This window comes from Purpureocillium lilacinum (genome assembly GCF_023168085.1).
Source record: "Purpureocillium lilacinum CBS 284.36 DNA, scaffold_7, whole genome shotgun sequence".
Lineage (NCBI taxonomy): Eukaryota > Fungi > Ascomycota > Sordariomycetes > Hypocreales > Ophiocordycipitaceae > Purpureocillium > Purpureocillium lilacinum.
Genome location: NW_027072117.1, coordinates 843,215 through 868,154, shown reverse-complemented (window position 1 = coordinate 868,154; position 24,940 = coordinate 843,215). Strand labels below are relative to the sequence as shown.

Below are 24,940 nucleotides of genomic sequence, written 5' to 3'. Positions count from 1 at the left end.
GAGTCCCAGATGGCGCGTGCCTGCGAAGGTGGGCGGCCGCACAAAAAGCTTGACGACGCACTTTGTCGTCCTCAGGCCAGGGACCGCTTACGCGGTTGTGCGACGTTTGCGCCACACGGATGAGCCTCCAGCGCATGCGTAGCCTGAACTTAGGTGCCAGCCGCGGTGGAGATTCCAAGATATAGTGCAGATTGGTAGGGCGCACCCACCCCCGTTCCCAGCCAAGATCGCCTCCCAGCAGAATCACAGATGACGATCCTTATGGCTGTCACTGCCGCCTTTGTCGCGGCGTATCTGGGTTTGTGAGCACGGGAGCCGCACATGCTCATGTGTTGCGCCGTACGGCACAGCTGCAGGGCAGGGGCAGGTCAGGCGTCCGGAGGAGCAATGCCCGGTGAAGAGGCACAAGTTGCCGAGACCCTGGCACCCAGTGACCAAGGATGAGGCGGATGGAGGCAGTTCCAGTAGCGCCGCCGCTCGGCCTGCCTGCTCCCTCCCCTATGGTTGGCTGCGGGCGGTTTAGAGTTGCAACCCGAGTCGTACGCCAGGCCCTTTGAAAATCGGACCTCGATCCATGTGGACGCGGGCTCTGGCTCCCCCATACCCAATCTCACTCCACCCCCGACCATCTCCCGTTCTGCGTCTCCTTTCGGTCTCGTCTGCTCTTCCCACCACATCGCCTCTTCTGCTCTTCTTTCTCCCTCTTCAACACTCAGTCTTGCGCTGTAGCCGCAGCCACGCTCGCTCGAAATCGACGGCCGTCTCGTTGCGCACGATCCGACACCACGGCCAACAGACGCATTGACCAGCAACTTGCTTATATCGCTGCGCCATCCTTCCCTGCCCTTGCGCTGCCGTCGGCTGTCCCAGCTGCTCGTCGCGGGCCGCAATGGCGTCCCCCGAGAGTCCTGCGGCGGCGACAGCGACGGCGACGGAGCCGTTTCCCGCCATAGACGGGACTGCTCCCGGACCACTCGCTCAGTCCCCGAGCGCCGACGACAGCCGGAGCGCGACAACTAACCGCCCTGCCGCCTCGTCGTCACTCAGCGGACACCTTCGTCGCGCGTCCGTCACCTTCAGTCAATCGGAGCTTCCCGAGGGCTTCTTCGCCGCCGCAGGCGGAATCGCCTCGTCCGTCTTCTCGCGCCAGAACGTAGCCCGACCTGGCTCTTCCGCGCCCAGCTCTCCCGTCGTCCAGTCACCCGAGGCGCGCCAAACCATCCCAGAGCACTCCAACGGGACTCCCCCCTTCTCGGAAGAGCCCGGCTCGCGTGAGCCCAAGACGGAGGGCAGCTCGGCATCGCAGACGACATCCATGCCGATCGACGAGCCCGCCGCCGCGGCCCCCTTTCCCAACGGATACCATTTCCCGCCGAAACACTCGTTTGGCCAGTCCATGAAGCTTGGTTCCATTTCCTTTTGGCACTACTTCATGACGCCCCTCGGGTTTGTCGTCACCATATATGGACTGAATGTGGTTGCCTGGGGTGGCATGCTCTTCCTCCTGCTCTGCAATGCCTGTAAGTAGCCCAGCTAGATCGCTGCGAAACCTTCTCTAACACACAGTTCAACGCCACAGCGCCAGCTATGTGTCACCCGACGTGTGACGACATCAACTCTCCCAGGCGGATATGGATCGAGATCGACTCGCAGATCCTCAACGCCCTCTTCTGCGTGACGGGATTCGGGCTCGCACCTTGGCGATTCAGGGACTTATACTTTTTGCTTCGGTACCGACTACAACACAGGGAAGAAGCTCTTCGCAGGCTCGCGGGAATCCACAGAGGGTGGTTCCGGCTCGAGGGCTCCGCCGCCCTGCCCATCAACATCGGCCCCAAGAACGTCGAGCAGCATCTGTCGCAGGCCGCGTCGCGTCCCGCTGTTCCTTTCCCAGCGACGAAGATCCCCGACGTACCTTTGACTGGAGTTCGTGCGCCGCCGACTAAGTTGTGGAAGCTTGATCTCGTCATCTGGCTCATGGTGTGGAACACGTTTCTGCAGTGTGTCCTGTCGGGGTTCATGTGGGGATTAAACCGCTACGACCGCCCGAGTTGGTCAACAGGCCTCTTTGTCGCGCTTGGCTGCACCGTTGCGGCCGTCGGAGGCCTCATCATGTTTCTTGAGGGCAAGTCTGTCAAGGGCATCGAAGGTGTACCCGTCAGTCAACAGGATCTGGAGCAGCTCGAGAGTGACCGCGAGCGCGGCGTGTGGCATTACAACAACATCAAGGACGAGGACCTGGAGGCCAAGAGGAAGAAGGAGGAGGAAAAGAAGAGGAAGCATGAGAAGTGAGCAAGGGCGTCAGAGCGGAGGGACGAGTGGCCAGTTGGTACCATTACGAAGCATACGCTTGGCAAGGCGGCGTGCCCAACATGCACAGGCTGGAGGCGATGGGGCGACGATGGCGTTTTCCGAGCGAAGCTGCTTTCCGAGTATCAGATCATGAGTATCACATCATGGAGGCTTATTTCGGGGCCTCGACTTGGGTTGGGCCCATTATGGAGGCGGGAGTATTTTGTGGGATGGGATTTTACGGATATCGCCTGGCGAGGAGGAGAGACGCTTGCCAGAGTGGAGCTCACGGTGACTTGCTACGACCTAGACGACCTTGGCCCTGACGGGCAATAATCCAACCCTTAAACCTGCACTCCGCGACCAGCGCCACTGCGTCCTCGAATCATTTTTCTTTGATAGGGAAAAAGAACTTCGTCCCCTGCGCGTGAAGTGTTACAGTACTACATTTCACGTGCCTTCAGAACTGTAATGCCGTGGTCGCCAGCGGCTTCGAGGACGATGCCGGGGCGGACCCCACCGCGGGGGGCTAGAGGTGGGGTAACCTGGAGGCGCGCAGCCCAACTTTCGCTGCAGCCGGGGACCGCTCTGGCTGCCCGCTGGGACTCGGATGGAAGCGGACGCCCGGGCGGCCTGGGCTGGCGATATAGCGGGCGGGATAGGCGGGCGGGGTGGAGCGATGTGCGTCACGCCCGCCTGTGTCGCCTTCCATCTGCTTTCACCAACCGCCCTGGCTGGTCTCCCGCTCAGACATGCCGGCGCCAACTGCCAAGTCTCCGTCCCCAAGGTGCACAGCTTCGTCCACCAGGCAGACGTTCGCCAAACGCTGACAGACAGATAGAACTGGCTTGCCCTCCCTTGCCGACCTCCCACCAAGAACAGCTCAGAACCGCCGCCTCGCGTGACGGCCGCCCGCCGCTCTGCCGACATTCCTCGTCGCGCTGACCACCTAGTGACGCCCAGTCGGTCACACCACCACCAACATCAGTACTGCCACCGCTACCGCTACCGCTACCACCACCACCAGACGCTCACCGGCGCAGTCGCCTCGCCCGCGTTACTTCTTCTGCAGCTGTCGCCTTTCTTGTTCAACACCATCTCCAGGCTGCAGCCCGCCGGCCCCCAGCCCGAACTCGACATCGTCATCGGCATCGTCATCGGCATTGACTCTCAACCAACCCCGCTGAGCCAGCTGACCTGACCCGACCCGCCGCCTGTTCTGCCTGCCGTCCCTTCGCCCGCCGTCTCTCGTCTTCTCTCGCCCGCCGTCTGCACCAAACTTCACTTCGACAGCAACCCCGCCTGGCGATCCGAGTGCTGCTTCCTCGCGCGCTTTCATCCCTTCCTACTATCCCCGCTTTGCGTCCAGCGCGCCCAGCTGACAGCACGCCGCCGTACGCACCCTCCGTCGAACAACGGACGTTCGGTTATACCTTTGCATACGAGTTCAGTGAGCCGGCACCGCAAGCCTCGGGCTCCGCGCACACGTTACACACACACGCCGACATAGAGCGCTGGTAACAGCGCCTGCACACCAGAGTATACCGCATCCAGCTGGTTGCTTGTCCGCCACGCGGCGCGTCGGTCAACCATGGGGCTCGCATACAACACTTATCTGAACAGCAACAAGATTTACGGCTGCAAGACGTGCAAGACGCATCTCGCCAACCATGAGGACATTATTAGTAGGGTATGTTGCCGTCCCTAGTGACAACTCCGCTACTACTTGTCGAGACCACATCTCTTCCCCCTCATCTGCTTTCTGCCCGGCCCTCGCAACCTCTCCCGCAGCGCTGACGCTCATCCGCCCGCAGAATTTCCGTGGCCAGCACGGCAAAGCCTACCTCTTCCACAATGTCGTCAACGTCGACGCCGGCGAGGCCAACGAGCGTAACATGACGACGGGCCGCCACATTGTCCGCGACATCACCTGCCGCCAGTGTAAGGAGACGGTGGGCTGGAAATACGACAAGGCCTTTGAGAACTCGGAGAAGTACAAGGAGGGCAAGTTCATCCTCGAGGCTGAGCTGCTCTGCAACGTCGCGTAGGCGACCCCGGCCGCTAGGACGGACGAGGGCAACAGGGCCGGAAGGGCCCGATAGGGAAGGTTGGTTCACGGCTGGTCGGTTCAACACGGCGTTTGGGTGTATTTAATAGCATGCATGGAGCACGCAGACGTCAACTTCGGCTCCTGATGCTCGTTTCTGGTTGATTTGCTGGCTCGAGGCACCTGATGGCCCAGTTTACGGCCGAGGAAGTGGGATGTTCCCTTTGAACATCGAGTACTTCAATAACCTAGCGTGCGGCAGCGGCAGACTCCATAGGCTAAGATTCAAATTGTTTACTAGGTATGCAGACTAAATCGACACGAAATCTCGGCATGCTACTGTCCAAAACGCCCGCATGACGAAGCCAGCCGAATCAGATGTGTGCTCTAAAACCCATGAGTTGATAGGTGTGCTCTAATGACCAGACCTGAACCAGACCGCGATCCATGAACTACCAAACACCAAAATGCCATTGACGTGTGTAGTGCGCCGCCTACTGGTGCTCGATCGGCTCCTCCGGGAGAAGCTCCTCAACCTCGTGGCTGGGGCGGAGGCTCCTCAGGGGCGGCTGAACGATGCCGTTGAAGAGAAACGTGGAATAGACGAGCATGGCGAAACCCACAATCTGCAGCGCCTTGAACGACTCCCAGCCGAGGCCGAGAGAGACGATCCAGATGAAGAGCGTCCTGCAGGTGTCAATGGTCGACCGCGAGGTCGCACTGACGGTCCGCGTCACGGAGAGGCCGAAGAAGTTGAAGCCACTGGGACTTCTGGTCAGCGAGATCTAGGCACTGTTGGATGATGTGCTTACCCGATGCTAATCATGATGAGAACACTCGTGACCCAGATGCGCTTCTGCATCATCTGTCGCAGGCCCTCCTGCATGTCGAAATAACCGTAGCGACCGGCGTCGGTCCGGCCAACGGCCAGGTGCATGACGATCATGACGAACAGCGTCACAGAAAAGCCAAAGATGCCCTCCCAGCCAACGACATTGAGGGGCTCGATGGTTGAGTTCTCCAGCATCCACTCCTCGAGCACAAACTGCGTCGCCGTGAAGATCTGCGCGCCAGCAATGAGCAGGACGCCGATGATGGCCCGCGCGGCGTCGGACAGGCCCCCATCAGCCGCGGCATCGTTAAAGCCCTGCTGAGACACCTTCTTCTCATCTGGCCAGATGGCGCCGGCCAGGCCGACAACGCCGACGCCGAGGACCACACCGACCAGGGACAGCCACTGGAAGAGATAGAGGTGGCGCCGGAGGAAGAGGACGCTGAAGAGGCCGACGAAGAGGACGAGGGCGCCGCGGGTCATCTGGTAGATGGAGGCAGCGACGAGGAGCAGGCCCGCGTTCATGAGTGTCGTTCCGCAGATGTCGCAAATGGCCGGCAGGGCGAGAAGCACGACACGGTACCCGCGAAGCACAGACGGGCGGTCACCGTCGGGCTTGGGTCGGCCGTGGTGGTCCTGGTGGGCATCGCCGTTGTCGACAGCCTCGTAGCCGCGCTCCGTGGGTGAGGGCTGAGACGTGACGCGGCGGTAGATCGACATGAGCCCGACGACGAGCCAGCATCCCATCTCGCCGACGAACATCTGCGCCGTCTGCAGCACCGGCTGCTCAAAGTGGGCCGGCCGCTTGCCGTCACTGGGGTCACAGTTCCGCACGCATTGGTTGTCCTGGCGAGCTATCAGCGAGTACTGCGAGAACCGGCGCAGGGCCATCATACCTGGTACTTGGTGAGCAGCGTGTTGCAGACGCCGGTCAGCAGCATCATGGCCACCAAGAAGGGGACCGCGGCGCGGGACGCCATGGTGGGCGGATTCGGATTCGCTGCTGCTGCTGCTGCTTGGTGGAGGGAGATGGTCCCGCTCCGGGCGACAGGCAAGTGGGTGCGGCGGTGACGACGGCGGCGGCGACGACGACGAGCAACGACGTGGGCGAGCCGGCACTGGGCGTCGAGTCTTGACGCAGAGGGGTGTAAAGTGTCTCTGGCGAGACCGCAGCGAGCGGATGGGGCTGGGGTCTCTTGCTGGTTTTGATGGATGAAGCTGTCAGCAGGAAACGGGAGTGAGCCGGATGGGCATGGAAGACGGCACGGGACCCTGGAGACGCAGGTGCGGATCCAATGACATGGATGCGTGACCTCCGTCCGCCTCAGTAGCTGCATACCTGGAGGGTAGCCCGCCCCAAGCCTCCGCCTTGTCCCTTGCAGCGCCAGCAAGTCCAGCCACTGAGGTCGACGACCAGCGCTGGCCGGCGCCCCGCTGCGGACAATCAGCCCATCAATAAGCCAGGGCCCACTTGCTCGATCAGGTAGGTAGCTCGCCTGGAGCCTCGACTACAGCGGCCAAAAGCCGTGATGTGGGCAATCTCTTACGTTCCCAGGTGTCTTTGAGGTCACGATCCCATTGCGAGAATTGCTGGCATCAAATGGCGAAAACAGCACAACTAGTTTACGTAAATTCCCGTGCTGCTCGGCATTGCGCAATTGTCATGCCCTGGAGTCTCGCCCGGCTCCCACCAACACCCGAGGACGACCATCCCGTCTCCCCCGTGCCAACGGCCAACTGCCCATCGCTCATAGCAAATCATCCCAGTCATCCTCCGATGGCAGCAGCCGCAGCAAGCTGGACGGTACCGGGCGCGTCCGGATACGTTTCGCCGCCGGTGCCGACTCACCTCCCTGCAGCGCTGCATCTGGAGAGTTGCGGCCCTCGTTCTCCTTCCCCGCACACAGGGCCGATCCAGCACCATTGCTCCGTCTCTTGCGTCGCGTCGTACTCGCCTTCAAGGCCACTGGCGCCTCTGCACTGACGCTGCTGGAGCGAGAACGGTTGCGCAATTGTCTCAAGGCTTCCCGTGGCTTCGCCTTCGCGAAGTCTTCCGCGTCGCCGCTCGGGAGAACCCACTCGCTGATGCCCTCTTCCCATCGCCAGCCGGAGAACATGGTTCTGCTTCCGGCCGGGTTACTGGTCCCGCTCAAGCTTTCTGCAAACGCCAGATCTCGCAAGTCTTTGGTTCGCTGCGCCAAAAGAAAGGCGACGTCCTTTGGCAAGCTGTGGTTGAAGGAGTCTCCGAGCTCCAGCTCACTCAGCTGACCGCATATATCCGCGACGCAATCTCTGCTGGAGACGACGCCGCTTCGACTGCGGTACTGAGCAATTGAGCACAGCAGCAGTATGGTTCGACGATATAGCAATTGCGACCCGTCAGTACTTCTCGGCTTGGCTGCCAGTGCCACGAGATCACTCCGAGCTTGTTGTGCAAACATCGAGCCAGCCAGAGGCCCAGTTGCGGACACAATGTAGCGTGCCAGCGCCAGCATGAATGCACCAGCATCCCGTCCTGATCGCCCACGTTTGCGACGACATGTCTGGTGAAAGCAGAGATCCAAAAGGTATCGAACACGCCGCTCGGCTCGATGGTGCCTCGATGCCGCATGATCGCCCTGAACGGCCTTGGACAGGATGAGCGATGTGGCCATTATTCCTGCAACCACATTTGCAAGCATCGGCTCTGACGCCTTCGGTTGGCTGTTCGCTGCACTGTCGTTATCCAGGATCATCAGTGGCAAACAGGTTCTAGAGAAAGCCATGGCTGCCGTGCCAGATGCGGTTGATGCCATCATTTCCAGGCTCGTCGTCCAAAGGCTTGCAAACACGCGCGTGGACAGCCACTGCGTTGGCAAGCGACTATCCAGCGCTAGAATCGACACCGAAGTCATCGCGGCTCGGGATGTCTCTTTCTTTGCTCCGGAGCCAACCAGCTCACGAAGTGGCAGGAGGTGATTATCTTCGGTGAGACTGCTTTTCATGGTTCGTGGCTCAGGCAGGACGATTTTGGACGCGGTTGCAAGCTTATGGGCCTCCTCAGTGCACCCAAGTCGGACGCAAAGCCGGACAAGAAGCGCGAGGTATCTCGGGTTGAACAGCTCGTCCGCCACTGCTTGACAAAGCAGCGATAGGCCATGTGCTCTGATCGCCAGTTTCAGAGGACGCCACCCGCCTGTGGTCGATCCCAGGTTCTCGAGCTGACCATATAGCTCGAAAGGCACATTAGATGCGTCCCACATCGACTGCCGTCCCTGTTGTTTTGCCACGTCTCGTTCGTAACTCTCGATATCGGCAACGCAGCTGGGAAATTTTCGCAAACACATTGCGAGAAGCGAGTTCGACGCGGGCTCTCGGCCATGAGGCATGGTCGATTGAAGCAAGGTGTTGAGCCAGCAGAGGATGGCATGATAGATTCGGTATTTTTCTGCACCAATGTCCGCTGCCAAATGGCACAGGTCCGTCGTGACGTCCGACAAGGCAATCCCAGCAGGCGCGCCAGATATGCACTCGGTGTGGTCCTCCTGGTTGTTGCTACTGTGCTTCCGCGCGGGCGTGTCTGTCGGATCCCTGATTCTGCGCCAGACAGGAGATGGAATGTCCACCTGGCCAGCCACAGGGGAGGACTTGATCATTTTCATCGCTCCCATTGTGCGCATGGGCCTTCTAGGAGTACAGCTCGGGATCAAGGGCTCTGAACCCTCTGTATCAGCCTCATCATGCCGCTTGCGGCTGCCGTATGTGAACTTGACGCGTTTCGCTGGTGCCGGCTTGATGTCGGCTGGACTCGTTCGTTTCGATTCGTGGAAAGGGGCATGATTCTCATCGGAGGTGAGTTTCCGCAGCCCGGCCAGCCGCGACTGGAGCTGGCGAAGAAGTCGATGGCATCGTGTGGCGGTCCATGGTTGGAGGTCTTGCGCGGCGGTCGACCGGGTAGAAGCGGCGCATCGTGTCGGCTTCATGTCGCGGCCGACGCCTGAGTCTGCGGCGGTCGCATCGGCTCCAGAATAATGCATCGGCCCTAGTCAAGCGAATATGGATGTTGCCGAGAGCATGAGTACGCGATAACCGAGCCGAAATGTTGGAGCAAAGGGATGCTATTGATGAGAATGAGGGAGCAAAGTGCCGGCCCCGGCGCCCTCAAACATGCGACATGTTTACTTTCTTCCTCTCCCGGCCTAGCGCCACAGCGGGACCTGGAGTTACCCGGCTTCGGGGCCTGCGGCTTCGCGGCTGTACGCGCGTAGTACGCTACTAACGCGGGGACCGGCGCGGGAAGCCAGGTAGCGCCCAGGTAGCCTGAGCTCCGAACGGCCGGCTCTTGCCGTGCAGGCAATTCGTCCAATTTTTTTTCTCCCCAGAATCCCCATTCTCTTCCCCGTCTGCCTCTTGCAAGCCAAATTCCCCAGTTGTTGCGCCTCTCTTCAAACCATTGCCGGAGGGCGCTTCATGACCGGCGGTCTTTTCCTCCCCTTTGCTCCCTTGTATTCTAATTGTACCTCTTATTCCCATCCCATCCGTCCCCTTGTATAACAGAACGCCATGGCTGCCGAAGCACAGTCGCAGACGCCGGTGCCCGCTGCTGCAACCCCAGGTTGGTGCATGCCCTCGTGACTCCCAGCTACCTACAACTCTTGGAAAATCGAGCTTTGCTAACCGCGACTTGCCTGTCTCTTTCTAGACGAGGCCTCCAATGGGCCCAATGATGCTGTCGCAGCTCCGGCGGAGGCTGAGGCGGAGGCCGACGCCGACGCTGGCGCCGACTGTACGAGATCCTCAGCCTGCACTGCACACCTTCCCAGCCGTTGCTAACGACGCCGCAGCGTTAATAAACCTCACTATTGTCCTGCCGGACTCTGAGGCACAAAAAATGCAGATCATGGTAAGAACCATGGCGAGTCGAACTCGACTACTGCTAACAAGACGCAAAGGTGTCTACCCAAGAACAGGTCCACGAGGTCCGCCAGTCCATCATCGACATGCCGTCGGCTTTTCGCTACACGTGCTTTCACCTCGAGCATAACGGCCAAAAGGTCAACGACTTCATCCCCCTTGCGGAAATTCCCGATCTCGAGCCGGAGCCCGTGTTCCACCTCGTCCAGGACCCGTATACCGAGAAGGAGGCTCGCATTCACCTCGTTCGCATCCGAGAGTTGATAGGGGCCGCTGGCGACAGGGCAGATATCTCGCAGGGCGTGCTGCCTGGCCTGTCGCTCTTCGAGGGGCTGTCCTTGAACTCTCAGGCGGCGACCACTGGCAACGACGCCGACCAGCTGCCCGTCAAGGACTATGACTTCCAGGCCATTCCGCCACTCACCACTCTCATTCCAGAGCCCGTCAGCCCTCCTCCGAAGACTGTCAAGGGCATCGCGCTTTCCTCTTGGAACCCCCCGCCTTGTCATCTCAAGCAGCGCGGCCATTTGCTCTACCTGACGGTCACGACGAACGAAGGAGAGCAGTTTCAGGTGACAGCGCATGTGTCAGGGTTCTACGTCAACAAGTCGTCCAACGCAAAGTTCGACCCTTTCCCGAGGCCCGCTCCCAAGGGCCAGTCGGCTCACTCACTCCTGGAGCTCATTGGCCTCCTGTCGCCTTCTTTCAACGAAACATTCCTCCAGCTGCAGGAGTACAACAACCAGCGAGATCCTCTGGCTACTTTCCAGATCACAAATGCCATTCCTGCTGCGCCTTGGGCTGTCCCTTCTCCCAGCTCCGCCCTCTGCGCCCATGTTCCCGACGCCACACGCCCCCAGGAGACATACCTCCTCTCTGGAGCCGAGAACGTCGAGACTCTGCGTGACTGGAACGAGGAGTTCCAGTCCGCCAAGGAGCTCCCGAAGGATACCGTGCAGGACCGCGTCTTCCGTGAGCGCCTGGTGTCGAAACTTTTTGCTGACTACAATGACGCTGCCACTAAGGGTGCCGTCATGGTCGCCCGCGGCGAGATTGCGCCCCTGAACCCTACGGAATGCCGGGATGCACAGATTTTCGTGTACAACAACATCTTCTTCTCGTTTGGTGCCGATGGCGTGGGTACCTTCACATCCGAGGGCGGCGACGAGGCCGCCCGTGTTGCTACTGGCAAGGATGTCGCTGGTGTCAGGTTGGTCAACCAGCTCGACATTGACGGCCTGTTCACGCCTGCTACGGTGGTCGTCGACTACCTGGGAAAGCGCATTGTTGGTCAGAGCATTGTTCCGGGCATCTTCAAGCAGCGGGAGCCGGGCGAGAACCAGATCGACTACGGCGCTGTTGATGGTAAAGAAGTCGTTGCTGCCGATGACAGATTCACGGTCAGCTTTGCGCAGCTCTCCAAGGCGCTCAAGGTCAAGAACCATCCTGTCTGGGACAAGGATGGCAAGAGATTTGACCTGGAGGCCAGCGTCGAGACCAAAGGCCTTATGGGAACCGATGGTCGCAAGTATGTCCTCGACCTGTACAGAATCACTCCCTTCGATATAACCTGGCTGGACGAGACGAAGTCGGAGACCAGCGACCCGGCAATCAAAGAGTACCCCCACCGGATGACCGTGCTTCGCCCAGAGCTGGTGGAGTCGTTCGCTCGATTCAGGATGAAGCAGTGGGTGGACAAGGAGCTGGCACGCCGCGGACAGGCCAAGCAGGAGCAGTCCGCCGAGAAGTCCGCCGAGACGACCACAGAGGAGAAGAGTGCCGACAACGAGGCCGAGAGCTCCGAGAAGAATCAGCTGGATCTGTCCGACTTCAAGTTTGCCCTCAACCCCGACGCTTTTAGCGGCCAAGTTCCTCAGACCGACGACGAGAAGACCGAGCTCGAGAAGGACGAGAAGGAGGTCCGCGAGGCGTGCGACTATCTCCGGGACAATGTCATTCCAGAGCTCATCCGCGAGCTCTCCGACTCTGACATCAGCTTCCCCATGGACGGACAGTCTCTCAGCCGACTCTTGCACAAGCGGGGCATCAACGTCAGATACCTCGGCAAGGTGGCGACCCTCGCTTCGGATGGCCGCGTGCGCTGCCTGCGCGAGATTTGCATTCAGGACATGGTCTCTCGTGCCTTCAAGCACGTGGCTGCGATATATCTTCGCGCTCTGCCCGTCCCCTTCACGCCTGCGTGCGTGTCTCATTTGTTGAACTGCCTTCTTGGCCACAAGTTCAACACTAAGCCTAGCGCTGAGGTTGACTCGTCCCTCCGAGAGCTCTATCCTGAGGCAGACCTTAGCTTCGAGCACGTCACGCCAGAGAGCCTTCGGGAGAGCATCGAGGAGCAAGTCCTCCAGCGTTTCAGGTACAAGCTGGACGCGGACTGGGCCCAGGAAATTCGCAGCACGCAGCTCCTCCGCGAGGTCTGCCTGAGGCTCGGCTTCCAGGTCCAGGCCAAGGACTACACCTTTGACAACGCTCAAAAGACTGAAACCCCAGTCGAAGCGGAGGCCGCTTCGGGTCAGACCAATGGGCAGGTCAACGGTGAGTCCAAGAAGAAGAAGAAGAAGGCTCGCGATGGCTCGCCCGCCTCTACCGCATCAGCGACGACAAACACCACGTTCACGCCGGACGATGTTGTCGATGTTGTACCTCTGATCAAGCACTCCTGCCCCCGAAGTGCTCTCGCAGAGGAGGCTCTTGAGGCCGGTCGTCTCTCCATCATTCAAAACCAGAAGAAGCTTGGCCAGGAGCTGTTGCTGGAGTCCCTGTCGCTCCATGAGCAGATCTACGGAATTTTGCACCCGGAGGTGGCCAAGGTGTACAACAGCCTGTCCATGCTGTACTATCAGCTTGATGACAAGGAGGCGGCCGTCGAGCTGGCGCGGAAGGCCATCGTCGTTGCAGAGCGTACTGTCGGTGTTGACTCAGCTGAGACACTGCTCAACTACCTGAACCTGAGCCTGTTCCTGCATCAGGTCGGAGACAGCAAGGGCGCCCTCACAGCATCGAAGCATGCCTTGATGCTCTGGAAGATCATCTACGGCCCTGGCCACCCGGACTCTATCACGACCATCAACAATGCGGCCGTTATGTTGCAGCATCTGAAGGCGTACCACGAATCGAGGCTCTGGTTCGAGGAGTCGCTCCGAGTCTGCGAATCTGTCTTCGGAAAGCAGTCGGTGAACTCTGCCACGCTCCTGTTCCAGCTCGCCCAGGCTCTGGCGCTTGACCACGACTCCAAGGCCGCAGTGAACCGCATGCGCGAGTCGTACAACATCTTCCTCAACGAGCTCGGACCGGAGGACAAGAACACGAAGGAGGCCGAGAGCTGGCTGGAGCAGCTGACGCAGAACGCCGTCTCCATCGCCAAGCACGCCAAGGATGTCCAGGCCAGGCGCATCCGATCGGGCATCCGCTTCCCCGCAACTGCTGCGCCGGCCCAGGCTACCACCGGTGGCCCTGCCCAGCGCATGTCGCCGTCTTCGCAGATGGACTCCCGCAGCATTGACGAGCTCATCAAGTTCATCGAGGGCGGCGATCAGAAGTCAGCGTCGTCTAAGAAGCGACCTGGCCGCGGCAACCCGAAGCGCAGGGGCCAGAGCACAAAGGCGTAAGAAGTAGCTTGAGGCGCAGCAGGCGCGGGCTGTCATGGACGGGTTGATGACGGTGCTGTACTATACTGGGGTCAAACATGGTTGTACGCATATATGGTTAGAGGTTGGTAGCATGAGGCATGGTGGGGGCTTGCGGTCTGCAAATGGTTCATTGGGGTGTTGCAAGGGCGGCACAGGGAACCTGATGGCCAAGTTCCGAGAGAATTCAAGGCGGGCTGGGATCCGCCTGGCCAGTGTACTCGTATATCTCATCATCATAGCTGCATCCGCTTCGGATTGCTCAAACGGAAGACATCATCACTCTCACACATATCTATACCATCCACGAGAGCATCGAGACTACGGACCATAACCGCGGCTACCTACCTGGAGGAATCGGAGCACCGCCGCCCCCCCCGCCGGGGTGGCTGGGGGTTCCAGCGTATTCCAGTACGTCACACAGTGAATCGAAGGAGCGTCGCCCGCGATGCAAGTAAGCGTAACATTTAACTCAATGCCTTTGCACTTCCGTGCAGGGAGGAGGGTCCGTACAGAAACAAGACAACCTACGCCGGGGAGACAGGCTCATGCATGCCTCAAACACCTGGAAATTCGAAATCCAACACTCTCGCCCTGGATGTCCGCCGCCGCCGCCAAATGTCCATCTTGCTTCATAACGCATCGCACGGAAGACGTGTTTTTGTTTACCCAGCGCCCAAAGGCCGTTTCCGCTTTTCTTCATACCACCTAAACGCGTGATTAGTTTCCCTTCAGCGCGTTCGCGACCGAGGCACCTTGCCCCACCGGGGCGTGGTACGAGCCGATGCTTTGGAAGCCCCTAGCAGAGAAGAAGACGGTTAGCACCAGCCATATGCTGCCGTTTGGGATATCCTGCTATGGGGCTCAACTTACTTGGTCAGGTCGAAACCTTCGTCTTCTGGTTCCTCGGGCTGCGTTCGCTCTTGAGAGCCGCTCTTCTGCGGCCGCGAGGGGCTGCTCGGAGGAGACTTGCTGGCCTGGGGAGGGCTGCTGCTCTGGGGAGGCAGCCCGCCGCCCAGCTTCGAGGGGCTCAGCTCGTACTGCGTAGATGGGCGTAGGGGCGTGCTTCCTATGTCGGCGTACTTCCAGAACGGAGCCGGTGAGCTCGTCGGCATGTGCTGGCTCGGCCGCTGGGCCGTGCTCGGGGGCGCCAGTCTCGGGTGGATTCGGGGCGGTGCGGGTGTGACAAACGAAGCGCCCTCATCTTGTAGGTACGACGACGTCAGTGTGGGAGACTGCGGGTTGAAGGTCGAGAAGGACGAGTCAGGCCCTGCAGCAGTGCCAGAGGCACCTTTCCTCTGCCGAGGCAGTGGACTGCCGTCTGCTGTTAAAGCAGACGTCCTTCCCGCGCCTCGCTCGGGCACACGCTCAGGAGTAGACTGCGCCGCCTTGCGTGCAGATCTTGGCGGTGGTGACACCAGCGGCGAGCCTCGTCGCTTCCGAGCGGACGTGGGATCCCTAGACGCCATATCTCTCGGGCCTTGAGTGATGTAGTTCAGCTGGTTGGGCGAGGACGGCGCGGAGGAGCCGCGGTGACCGCCTCGGCCGATCTTGTACGCGTTTCGTATCATTTCTTCCCTAGCCTCCGGAACGATCTGCCACTTCATTCCCTTGCCCGGCTCGTCTGTCGACCGTGCCACTTTGTCAAAGGACTTGTTGAGGGAGAGGTTGTGTCGAATGGAGTTCTGGTAGCGGGAATCAGCAATGTTCTCGGCGGACACCAAAGACCAGTCAACTAACCTGCCAGCCTGCGGCTTGTTGGTGGCGATAGTACGCATAGCTGTTCATGATGTACGTGTATATGCCGTTCAAATTGAGCTTGCCGTCCGGGGCATTGAGAATGGCTTGCGTTATCATTTGCGCGTAGCTAAACTGGGGTTTGATGTGGTGGTTGTCGTCGTGACTGAGGTCCACGCCGTTAGCTCCCACCATGACGGCAGGAGTGCTGACCGCCGGAGACTTGACGCTGGAGGGGGCTCCACGGCGTTGCGCGGAGGGAGGCGTTCCAGGGCGCTTGTAGTCCGGAGGAGCGGGTGCGATCAAGGGTTGCCGCCGTGAGGCGGGTGCCTGGGACGTCTCGGGGCTCAGGCCGCACCGCTCTAGGAAGGAGGGGTGAACATGCAAAGGGCTTATCTCCGAGGGCAGGACAAAGATCATCTCGACATTACCGATGTCGATAACCTGACCGCTCGTCAGGGCATGGGCGGCCGGGGGCTTGAGTGGCTCGCCGTCGACCTTTGCGCCGTTGCGACCCTTGACATGGAGCAGCCACTTTTCGTCCTTGGAGTCAAACGATATGGTTGCGTGCTCTCGGGACACGGTTTTGCTAGGGCCGAGATCGATGTGAACGTGTCCCTCATCGTCGGGGTCGTCGGGGTGTCCGACCTCGGGGGCGCGGCCTATATTGACGGAAAGTTTGGTGATGTAGAACGTCCAGTCCTGGGCGGCGACCTTGGCGTACGCCTTTACGCCATCGCCGTTAGCCTGGTACTCGTGGAAAGCATTGGCGTGGTCTTTGGCGGCCTGGACAGCCTGGCCCTTGAGATGTTGCGTTACTTGGGAGAGGATGTGGTCGTCATTTCGGGGCTGGTCCTCGGCGTCGTGCGCCGAAGATAGCTGGCTCCTCTCGGCGGGGTCGGGAGAACGAGCTCGTCTGCGTCGCTTGGCCGGGCGGCTGGGAGACGAATCTTCGACGTGGGTATCGGTGTTGGCATCGGCTGCTGCGTCTCTATCGCGGCGCAGATCGCGACGGCCTCGCTGGGCGCGCTTGGCCGAGGGCGGCATGGCGAAGGGCTGACAGGCTGATGACGCTATGCGGCGGGCGGCAAGCAACAAGCAGCGAGCGGGAGGGGGATCGTCGTGCGAAGGCCGGTCTGGCGATGACAAGTCGAGTGGTAGTCGTTGGAGCCGCTCGCGCTCACCGACGGTTGCGGCTACGTAGGAGATAAAGTTCTGGCGGCGCCAGGCGCGTCGTCGCAGGGGGACACGGGCGGGCGGGCACGTGTCGAGGGAAGAAGGGTTGATGGATGACGGTCGAGCAGCAAGGGAGACGGTGTTCGGGTCCGAGTTGGTTTGCTCGCTCCCTTGTTCAGGCCATGGCGGCGTCGACGCACGCGGTGCCAAAGGCAAAAGCCATTCGATGCATGGGACAAGTCGTCGAGACAGGTCAAGTCAAATCAATTAAGCCGCCGCCCTTGCCAGCCAGAGTTTGTGAACCGCGTTCGCGTTTGGCCGCCGCTCGTTTACGACATTAGCGCGTGGAGGCTCCACCCGCCCTGCCTGCGCCTGCGAGTGCACAGGTACGCCGGACGTCACTGCGGGTACCTACCCGAGGCTGTTGCGGCCTTGGCGCCGCGGCGTGGCACGGGGCCCGGCGCAAGTACCTCTAAGCCGGCCTCAGGTACCCCTTGGCCTGGTTGGATCGATGGCCGCCTGTCCCGGGACCCCGATACAAGCATGCGCCCTGCGGGGCCGGCGATGATCCCTTCATTAGTACGAAGTACCTCGCCCAGGTAAACGACTCGGGAGTACCTAGCGCACCCAGCCAAGCATAGTGGCCTAGCACTGCAAGGGCACCACAGGGTCCAGCCAACCCTCAACTATAGGTAGGATCTGTGGCTGTCTCACCCCGAGCGCTGCATTGCTCATGTTTCTCCGTCAGCATCAGCAAGCATTTCTCTGTTATAGAATGTAGATGCGGAGTGGGAGAGAGAGAGGCCAGCGCCCCGTGAGAAAGTGAAAAAGAAGCCTTTGGAACCTGAGTCTCGGTCATTCCAAGTTCTTGGGTGCACTGGTCAATCATGCCAACGAGGTACGTACTGCTACGTACATTAGGACTACCTAGGCAGGTAGCCCAGAGCGTGGGCTCGGGCACAGACCCAATCTATACTCCTTGCCGTGGCAGCGAGATGGACGGCTGTACGCCAAACTTGCAGATGGCAGGCCGCCCGCGCAGTGCTCCATGACACGGGCCAACCCCCGGGACCAGGTGTTGGTTGTTCCATGCGACAGCCGGGGCTGCCAACCCGCTGAGGTTCCAGGCTGGGTGGGCCCCGTAGGCCTGACACCGCAGTGGATCACTGCTCGCCAGCCGGTACCTACCTTACCTAGGTACCTTACTAGAGGCAGGTTGACAGCTGGGGCGGCTGGCTGCCGTCTGGTCCCGGTGATGGTCCACGGGTGGTGAGGTGCTTCGGAAAGCCCTGAAGCGCAGCCCCTCGTAGCCCGCAGCAGGCCACCCCATTGCACTAAAACCCATATTGCGGCACCCTCCGCTAGGTAGTTGAGGTGACGCCGGACATTATCTAATACGGCGCGCTTCCACCACTCCACTAGCCAAGCCAAGGTTTATACCAGACGCAAACCAAACACACGCCTCATTGCATCCTTCTTCCACCCCCATCGCTGCCAGGCTGCCGACGAACGAGGCCACCAGCCCAGCCTTACTTGTAACAACCGCGTCGGCCCTAGCGCTTCGCGCGCGTCTCTCCTTTGCCTCTGTTTTCCTCCTTCAATATTCCTCTCTCTTTTCCTGGTGTCCCCCTTCACGCAGTTGCTGCTGGGGACGGTTGAGACCGGCTGTCACCAGGCCACCGACGGATCGCCTGTTCCTTTCGAAGCGCTCCGGCTGGCCAAGCTGCATCATTGGTTCTTTTCCCTTTGTGAATCGCACCCGCGTCGGCCCGAACCGACCAACCTTGATCTTTTCGAACCGGATACCATCACTGCGGCGCGCGCGCTTACGCACACACACGCTCGCTCCCCCATCGCCGCAACACCCGACTCTTTGAACCCACAGCCATGGCCAGCGACCGGGTCTACGGCGTGACGCCGCCGCTGTCCCTGACGCTTCCGACCGAGGCCGAGAAGCGATGCAGCGATGCGTTGATTGAAGAGCTGCGACGTCAAAAGACATTCGAGAGCCCGTCGGACACAGAGAAACGGTGCGTTGCAGGCTTCCCCCGACGTCGCGTAGTGTGCTGTGTGCGAGTGCTGACCCGATCGCAGATACAAAGTTCTAGAGTCCCTGCAACACATCTGCAACGAGTTCGTCAAACGCGTCGCAAAAGCGAGGGAGCCCAAGAACGACATCCTCATCAAGAATGCGCGCGGAAAGGTGTTCACGTATGGCAGCTTCCGCCTGGGCGTGTTCGGACCTGGCTCCGACATCGACACGCTCATTGTCGCCCCCAAATACGTCACCCGCGATGATTACTTCGAACACTTCCCCAAGATGCTCGTCGACATGGCTCCCGAGGGCGCTATTACCGACCTGACCGTCGTCACCGACGCATTCGTCCCCATCATCAAGTTCGAATACTCCGGCATCAGCATAGATTTGATCTTCTCGCGCATCATCCAGAAGCAGCTGTCGCCAGACTTTCAAGATCTCAAAGACTCCTCCCTTTTGCGCGGCTTGGACGAGGCCGAGTTGCGTTCCCTCAATGGCACCCGCGTCACCGATGAGATCCTCCATCTCGTGCCAGAACAGAGCACTTTCAAACTCGCGCTCCGTGCCATTAAGCTCTGGGCGCAGCGACGCGCCGTCTACGCGAATATTATGGGCTTCCCTGGCGGTGTGGCCTGGGCCATGCTCGTCGCTCGCGTCTGCCAGCTGTACCCCAAAGCCGCCACCGCCGTCATCGTCAACAAGTTCTTCCTCATCATCAGCCAATGGCGCTGGCCGCAGCCTGTCCTCCTCAAGCCCATCGAAAGCGGTCCTCTGCCCGTCCGCGTGTGGAATCCCAAGGTACGTATCGGTATTCAATCGCATCAGGCTGACCACTGCTAACCTGCGCAACTTTTCATAGGCATACAAGGGCGACTCGTTCCATCTTATGCCTGTTATCACGCCGGCTTACCCATCCATGTGTGCAACCTTCAACATCACACGGTCATCCATGACAATCATCAACCAGGAGCTGCAGAGAGGCCTCGAAATCACCGAGGCCATCATGGTAGGGAAACGACCCTGGAGTGACTTGTTCGTCAAGCACACCTTCTTCACCGCCGACTACAGGTACTACATCTCCGTCACCACCGCGAGCAAAGACAAGGAGGCCCACAAGGTGTGGTCTGGTTATGTCGAATCCAAAGTGCGCATGTTGGTCCAAAAGCTGGAGACGCACCAGTCGATCGATCTGGCGCGCGCCTTCAACAAGGGCTACGACCGACGCCACCTCTGCAAGAACGACGAGGAAATTGCGCAGGTCCAGGAGGGCTGTCTAGACTACCTCATGAAACCTGACGACGAAGTGCCCACCCCGGCTGCCGCTGCCACACCGGCCCCCGAGACCGACGCCGACAAGCCCGTCGAGGAGTCGAAAGAAGCCGACGGCGCAGCGAAGCCCGCTTCGCCCACTGTAGTGTACACCACTACTCACTATATTGGCCTGCAACTGCACAAAGGTACGTGCTATTCTGAGCACAACGTGATCCCGGCCGCGCCACCCGAAGCAGGTTGCGTGAAGCCCTCGATGCTGACAATGGTTCTCTGCAGATGCAAAAGCCCTCGACCTTTCCTACCAGGTGGACGAATTCAAATCTCTGTGTACTCACTGGAAAAAGTACGAGGAGGAACTGAAGTCTCTGGTGTCGATTGGTATTCAGCACGTCCGCAAGTAAGTCTACGCGATATTTGTTGCAAAGTCCCTAATCTAACATTTGTCTAGCTCCAACCTTCCGGACGATCTATTCGAGCCGGGCGAGACGAAGCCACAGAAGAAGAGTGCTAAGGGTGCTCTCAATGGAAAGAAGCGCGCCCAACCAGAGGTATTTATGAAGTGCCAGCTTTTCTTGTTCAGGAGAGGCGGAACGCGGCACCCAGAGCTATTCCCTCGTTTGGATATGATGAGCTGACTGTGCTGCAGGACAACACGCAACCTCCCGCCAAACGACAGCAAGCCTCTGTGGTCGCAGCTGGCTGAGAGACACCGGCCTTGGCCGGCTGAGAGTAATCACGCCGAAAGGGGCATGATTACACGATATTGGGGCACCAGATCTGCCCTGTTAGGATAACAACGTGACATGGGCACTATTGCACTGAGAGGCCCCTGGCCTTCCCTTACAGAGTACTAACGCGCGCCTACATGGCGCAGCTTCCTCTAGCAAGATTCTGGGTTGAAGGCCGTAAAGACTTTGGCTTCCAGTATGCCAGAGGCCTCCACTGGTTGTCGCTGGCTGACTACGAGACAGAAGGCAGCGTACATGAAGAGCGATCCAAGCAAAGCTTGCAGATCGGTGACAGAAGAAGAAGCGCATGCATGCGAGGCATCTGCAGACGGGCCTGACAGGCGTCGCTGCAGCCCTTGCGGGCGCGATTTGACATACCCTGGGAATTCGCCGACGGGCGAAGAGACCCTCCCGACAGGTGTCTGTATCTAGAACATGTGGCCTCGCTAGATGATGAATACAGACGTAATTACGAGGCGATCTGCCTCGCTGACCAATCTGATGCGCCACCATGCCGTGCCGTGCCTGTCCGTCACTACGAGCTTCGCACTGCCATATTGAGGGTGCCATGCTTCTTGCTTGATCTGCGAGCAGGGAGGTTACAGTAGGGTCTTTAGAGCCTGCAAGCTGTCCCAGGGTGTACGTTGCTCCTCCATCGCTGGGCAATGCCCAAAGCGCAGCCGAGGGGTCTCATAAATCGTCGTCGTCCTCGTCACTCCCGCTAGACCAGTCGTCTTGATAGGCATCGGCGATTTCGGCCAGGCCATTGCTCAGCGTCTCCCGTTCCTCCAACTCGACGGACCGGTACACTTGCGATCGCAGGTTGCGCATGCGGGCCGTCATAGCGGTTGTTGTGGACAGCACGGTCCGCACCGCCGCGGTGGCCTCGCCGGCGGGCACGTCGTGGTATATATGCGGGTAGCTGTCGAGCAGCGGGAACTCCAGAGCGGATGTGTACCTGGATTTTGGTTGCCGACGCGTCAGTCTGGGGCAAGGGGGCGTCCAGGAAGGCGGGCACAGGGGGGAATGAACGCTTTCAGCGAGAGAGGACTTTACGTACCGGCGGATGACGGGGTTTCCAGCTATTGGTCTTGAGACACGGTGGTCTTCGCCCTCTTTCTCTTCAGTCTCCTCCGGCTTGGCCGTCCCCCGATGAGACGAGAGCTGGCCAAACACGCGTCCAGCCTTCTCTCGGTACCTATCGTTGCGCCCACGGCGGCCCAGGTGGAACAGATCCACGTCGAGCTTTTCTCTCTCCAGCTCGTCGGCACGTCGTCCCACGTCCATGGCCGCAGCGGCGAGGGTCTGACTCCCCGTCGTGTTGAGACTCTCGGCCAGATCGTCCAGCAGCGTGGGCCGCTGGCTAGCGAGCCGGGACTGGAGACCCGCGCTCTCGGCCGCCGTGGACAGCAGTCCGGAGACGTGCCAGGGCGAGCTCGGATCGAGGGCCACGCCAGACGGGAGCGGCCCATCGGGGAGAGACAGGGGCACCACCATGGACGCCTGTGAGCAGGTCTGGTTCAGTGCCTGCGCCGTGTTTGCGAGCCGCAGCTGGCGCTTCTCCCTCGGGACGTCAGCAAGCGGGTTCTGCAGGCCCCAGACCCAGATACACGTCTTGGGGTACTCGTCACGCAGCGCCTCGAGATACGACGACGCAAAGCCGCCCCACGCATCGTCGAGCGTCGTAAACACCTGGATCCCTTGCATGAGGTCGCACTCCTCAGCAAAGGGCCGCCAGTCGCGGTCGACAAGTTCGTGCTCCTTGTCGAGTGACGAGAAGAGCTCGGCGCCCATGGCGAAGCGCTCGAACGGGCGGATCGTCGAGTTGAGCTCAAAGTCGTAGAGCTGGACTAGCGACCGCGGGTGGTAGTAGACGCGCGAGAAGTCGGACCAGTAGCGCACGCTCGACGCCGTGGGCCGCGGCGGCGCCTGCTCGCCGGCGTCGAGGCCCTGCTGGTACGCGCTCGGGCTCACGGCGTCTTGCTTGTGCACCGTCGCGCGGCCAGACCTTGCGTAGACGTGGTTAGCCAGGGTTCTTACGCGCGAGAGAGCAGTGTCTTCTCCAGCCCCCATCCTGGGACACTGAGGGAGCACCTACCACAGAGAGTCGGCGGCGGCGTCGGACTCGAGCGTCGCATCGTAGAGCGGGTTGATCTTGCGCAGCGAGCCGAAGCCGCCTTTGAGGTCGTAGATGACGGTCCGCGGGAGGAACGTCTCGGAGCCGTCGTGCCCGACACCCGCCCGCCAGTGGATGTCGTGGTTCACAGGCGACTGCTCCTGGTCTCCATACGTAAAGTACGACTCTTGGGCGTTCCAGAAGTGAGTGGCCGTGTAGTTGCTGAGGTTGCCGAGCTGGAGGGTGATGATTTCGTGCATCACGGCGTTGTCTCAGAGCCGCGAGGGTGTGCGTCCTGCGACGGCGGTGGGTGGTTCCAGTCTCAGAGAAGACAATGTCAACTTCAACCTCGACCTGACAGAAGAGTGTGAGATGCAAGTTTCGTCCCTCGATTCTCGTATACGGTGGTTCCTTGAGATGCCGGATGAAGTTGAGCTTCTGAATGTGGATATTCTCACACATGTGCAGGGTAGCCCAATGGTGGAGCACTGGAGCTCCATTTAGCTGAGCTTGGGACTCTCCCGCGCGGAGCTTCAACTCAGCTCGACAATTGTAGCTGCCGATGCACGATTACTTAATACAAGAGGTCATGCCGTCATTGGCAACAACACCTCCTCCAGCTGCACCAGCGGCATAGCATTGTCACTCCAACCCCCCTTCCAGGCACGCAAAACACCAAACAAAAACCATCGTTGTTTTTTGTTCCAAACCCAGTATTTGACTTGGGCTTTGAACAACTCGCATGGTCCTACGCCTGCCGTTGCCGTCAATCTCACCGCTCTTCACCTGTGCCATGCCTGAGACGACCGGCACTTCGCCCTCCAGCGGCGACAACACGTCCGCCCAGCCAAAGTCTGGTTTCTGGGCCGAGATCGAGTCCCTCAAGACGCCCGCGGTCAAGGACGTCGCCCCCGCGCCCAAGGTCGGATCACCCGCGCCGTCCACGGCTCAGATACCCCTGCCCGACGGCCGCAAGACCCTTGTCGTCTTCCTCCGCCACTGCGGCTGCCCGTGTAAGTTGAACCGTCATTGCCCCTGCTCCCCTGCCTTCCTTCTTCACTGTTGGTGTTGCATTGCCGCCGCCGCCCGCAGAATCCACTCGCTGATGGCAGATCAAGTCGCCGAAAAGACATTCAAGTCCCTCACTGCAATCTCGGACCAGCACAAGGACGACCTGCACTGCGTCGCCGTCTCGCACTCGTCCGCCGAGGCCACCGAGCGCTGGGTGCCTCAGGTCGGCGGCGCGTGGCAGACTGACGTTGTCGTCGACGAGGGCCGCGACGTCTACGCCAAATGGGGCCTTGGCCTCTCGAGTGCGTGGCATGCCTTCAACCCTTTTGCTCTCTACTCCGTCTATCGTCTTGGTGCCGACGAGGGCATCTGGAACAGGCCCACCGAGAGCGGCAGCCGCTGGCAGACCAGCGGTGCCTTTGCTGTCGACGCCGACGGCACTATCCGCTGGGCGCATGTCTCTAGTGCCGCGAATGACCTCCCCGACTTCAACGCGGCGCTCGATGCTCTTGGTATCGAGCCCAAGGATGAGCAGCACGATAAGCATGAGAAGCACCACCACCACCACCACCACAAGTAGTTCCGTTCACGGTGCCGGCCTCCCTTTAATCACCAGCTCCCTTATACCCTTGCTATTGCTGGAACTTGTCGAGACACTGGGGCGAAATCTTTTGCAGATAATGCGTCCGTCTAGTGTAATGTAAGCCGAGATGAGGTATTCGATTCAACGCCAATTCATATGCTAAGCTGAAGGGGGTATTGAGTCCATCGTACAAAACAGATTATATGGTGCCTTGCACAGCGTCCTGACTGCTGGCGACTCCTGAATGTCATGAGCTCCGGCCCGACTCCCGATCCGTGCTGCACCTTCAGCAAGCGGCCAAACACCAGGGCGGCGGAAGCTTCACGTCCCAGTGACGTGCCAGCTCAGGCCGAATGAACCATGCAGCAATGCAGCCCATCACTCCCATGCTGCTGATAAACTCCAAGGTGACGCCGCCTCCGTGTTTGATCTGCCCGACCAGCTCCAAAAGCCCTAGCGGATCTTGGTGATTCGGGTTTACTGGTTCTTCGGCAGCTCGCCGCCGGCTCTTGCTCGATCGACCCTTTCCGTGAGTCTTGCTCAATGGCAACTCCCTTCTGGACAACTCGTG

The 24,940-nt window shown here is 60.0% G+C and overlaps 8 protein-coding genes across 8 annotated transcripts; 5 read left to right on the top strand and 3 right to left on the bottom strand.

Moving 5' to 3' along the window:
* Nucleotides 1–889: 889 nt before the first annotated feature.
* PLICBS_009175 (uncharacterized protein) lies at nucleotides 890–2,292 on the top strand (the record flags this gene model as incomplete). The annotated part of the gene is made up of 2 exons (XM_018323694.2): nucleotides 890–1,520; nucleotides 1,580–2,292. The coding sequence occupies 2 exons, from the start codon at nucleotides 890–892 to the stop codon at nucleotides 2,290–2,292; spliced, it is 1,344 nt and encodes a 447-aa protein (XP_018176873.2).
* A 1,591-nt stretch (nucleotides 2,293–3,883) lies between these two features.
* PLICBS_009174 (uncharacterized protein) lies at nucleotides 3,884–4,340 on the top strand (the record flags this gene model as incomplete). Its single annotated transcript, XM_065601570.1, has 2 exons — nucleotides 3,884–3,982; nucleotides 4,107–4,340. 2 exons carry the CDS (start codon nucleotides 3,884–3,886, stop codon nucleotides 4,338–4,340), a joined length of 333 nt encoding a protein of 110 aa, XP_065457642.1.
* Nucleotides 4,341–4,833: 493 nt separating this feature from the next.
* On the bottom strand, nucleotides 4,834–6,151 carry PLICBS_009173 (uncharacterized protein; the record flags this gene model as incomplete). The annotated part of the gene is made up of 3 exons (XM_018323693.1): nucleotides 4,834–5,101; nucleotides 5,152–6,017; nucleotides 6,068–6,151. 3 exons carry the CDS (start codon nucleotides 6,149–6,151, stop codon nucleotides 4,834–4,836), a joined length of 1,218 nt encoding a protein of 405 aa, XP_018176872.1.
* A 3,562-nt stretch (nucleotides 6,152–9,713) lies between these two features.
* On the top strand, nucleotides 9,714–13,690 carry PLICBS_009172 (intracellular distribution of mitochondria; the record flags this gene model as incomplete). The annotated part of the gene is made up of 4 exons (XM_018323691.2): nucleotides 9,714–9,765; nucleotides 9,853–9,936; nucleotides 9,995–10,053; nucleotides 10,103–13,690. 4 exons carry the CDS (start codon nucleotides 9,714–9,716, stop codon nucleotides 13,688–13,690), a joined length of 3,783 nt encoding a protein of 1,260 aa, XP_018176870.2.
* A 738-nt stretch (nucleotides 13,691–14,428) lies between these two features.
* Nucleotides 14,429–16,492, bottom strand: PLICBS_009171 (transcription factor; the record flags this gene model as incomplete). Its single annotated transcript, XM_018323690.1, has 3 exons — nucleotides 14,429–14,507; nucleotides 14,582–15,393; nucleotides 15,449–16,492. The coding sequence occupies 3 exons, from the start codon at nucleotides 16,490–16,492 to the stop codon at nucleotides 14,429–14,431; spliced, it is 1,935 nt and encodes a 644-aa protein (XP_018176869.1).
* Nucleotides 16,493–18,508: 2,016 nt separating this feature from the next.
* PLICBS_009170 (polynucleotide adenylyltransferase) lies at nucleotides 18,509–20,634 on the top strand (the record flags this gene model as incomplete). Its single annotated transcript, XM_018323689.1, has 6 exons — nucleotides 18,509–18,651; nucleotides 18,716–19,457; nucleotides 19,519–20,116; nucleotides 20,208–20,328; nucleotides 20,380–20,479; nucleotides 20,578–20,634. 6 exons carry the CDS (start codon nucleotides 18,509–18,511, stop codon nucleotides 20,632–20,634), a joined length of 1,761 nt encoding a protein of 586 aa, XP_018176868.1.
* A 715-nt stretch (nucleotides 20,635–21,349) lies between these two features.
* Nucleotides 21,350–23,035, bottom strand: PLICBS_009169 (mtDNA inheritance, partitioning of the mitochondrial organelle; the record flags this gene model as incomplete). The annotated part of the gene is made up of 3 exons (XM_018323688.2): nucleotides 21,350–21,617; nucleotides 21,720–22,667; nucleotides 22,758–23,035. 3 exons carry the CDS (start codon nucleotides 23,033–23,035, stop codon nucleotides 21,350–21,352), a joined length of 1,494 nt encoding a protein of 497 aa, XP_018176867.1.
* A 533-nt stretch (nucleotides 23,036–23,568) lies between these two features.
* PLICBS_009168 (uncharacterized protein) lies at nucleotides 23,569–24,366 on the top strand (the record flags this gene model as incomplete). Its single annotated transcript, XM_018323687.1, has 2 exons — nucleotides 23,569–23,788; nucleotides 23,894–24,366. 2 exons carry the CDS (start codon nucleotides 23,569–23,571, stop codon nucleotides 24,364–24,366), a joined length of 693 nt encoding a protein of 230 aa, XP_018176866.1.
* Nucleotides 24,367–24,940: the final 574 nt, after the last annotated feature.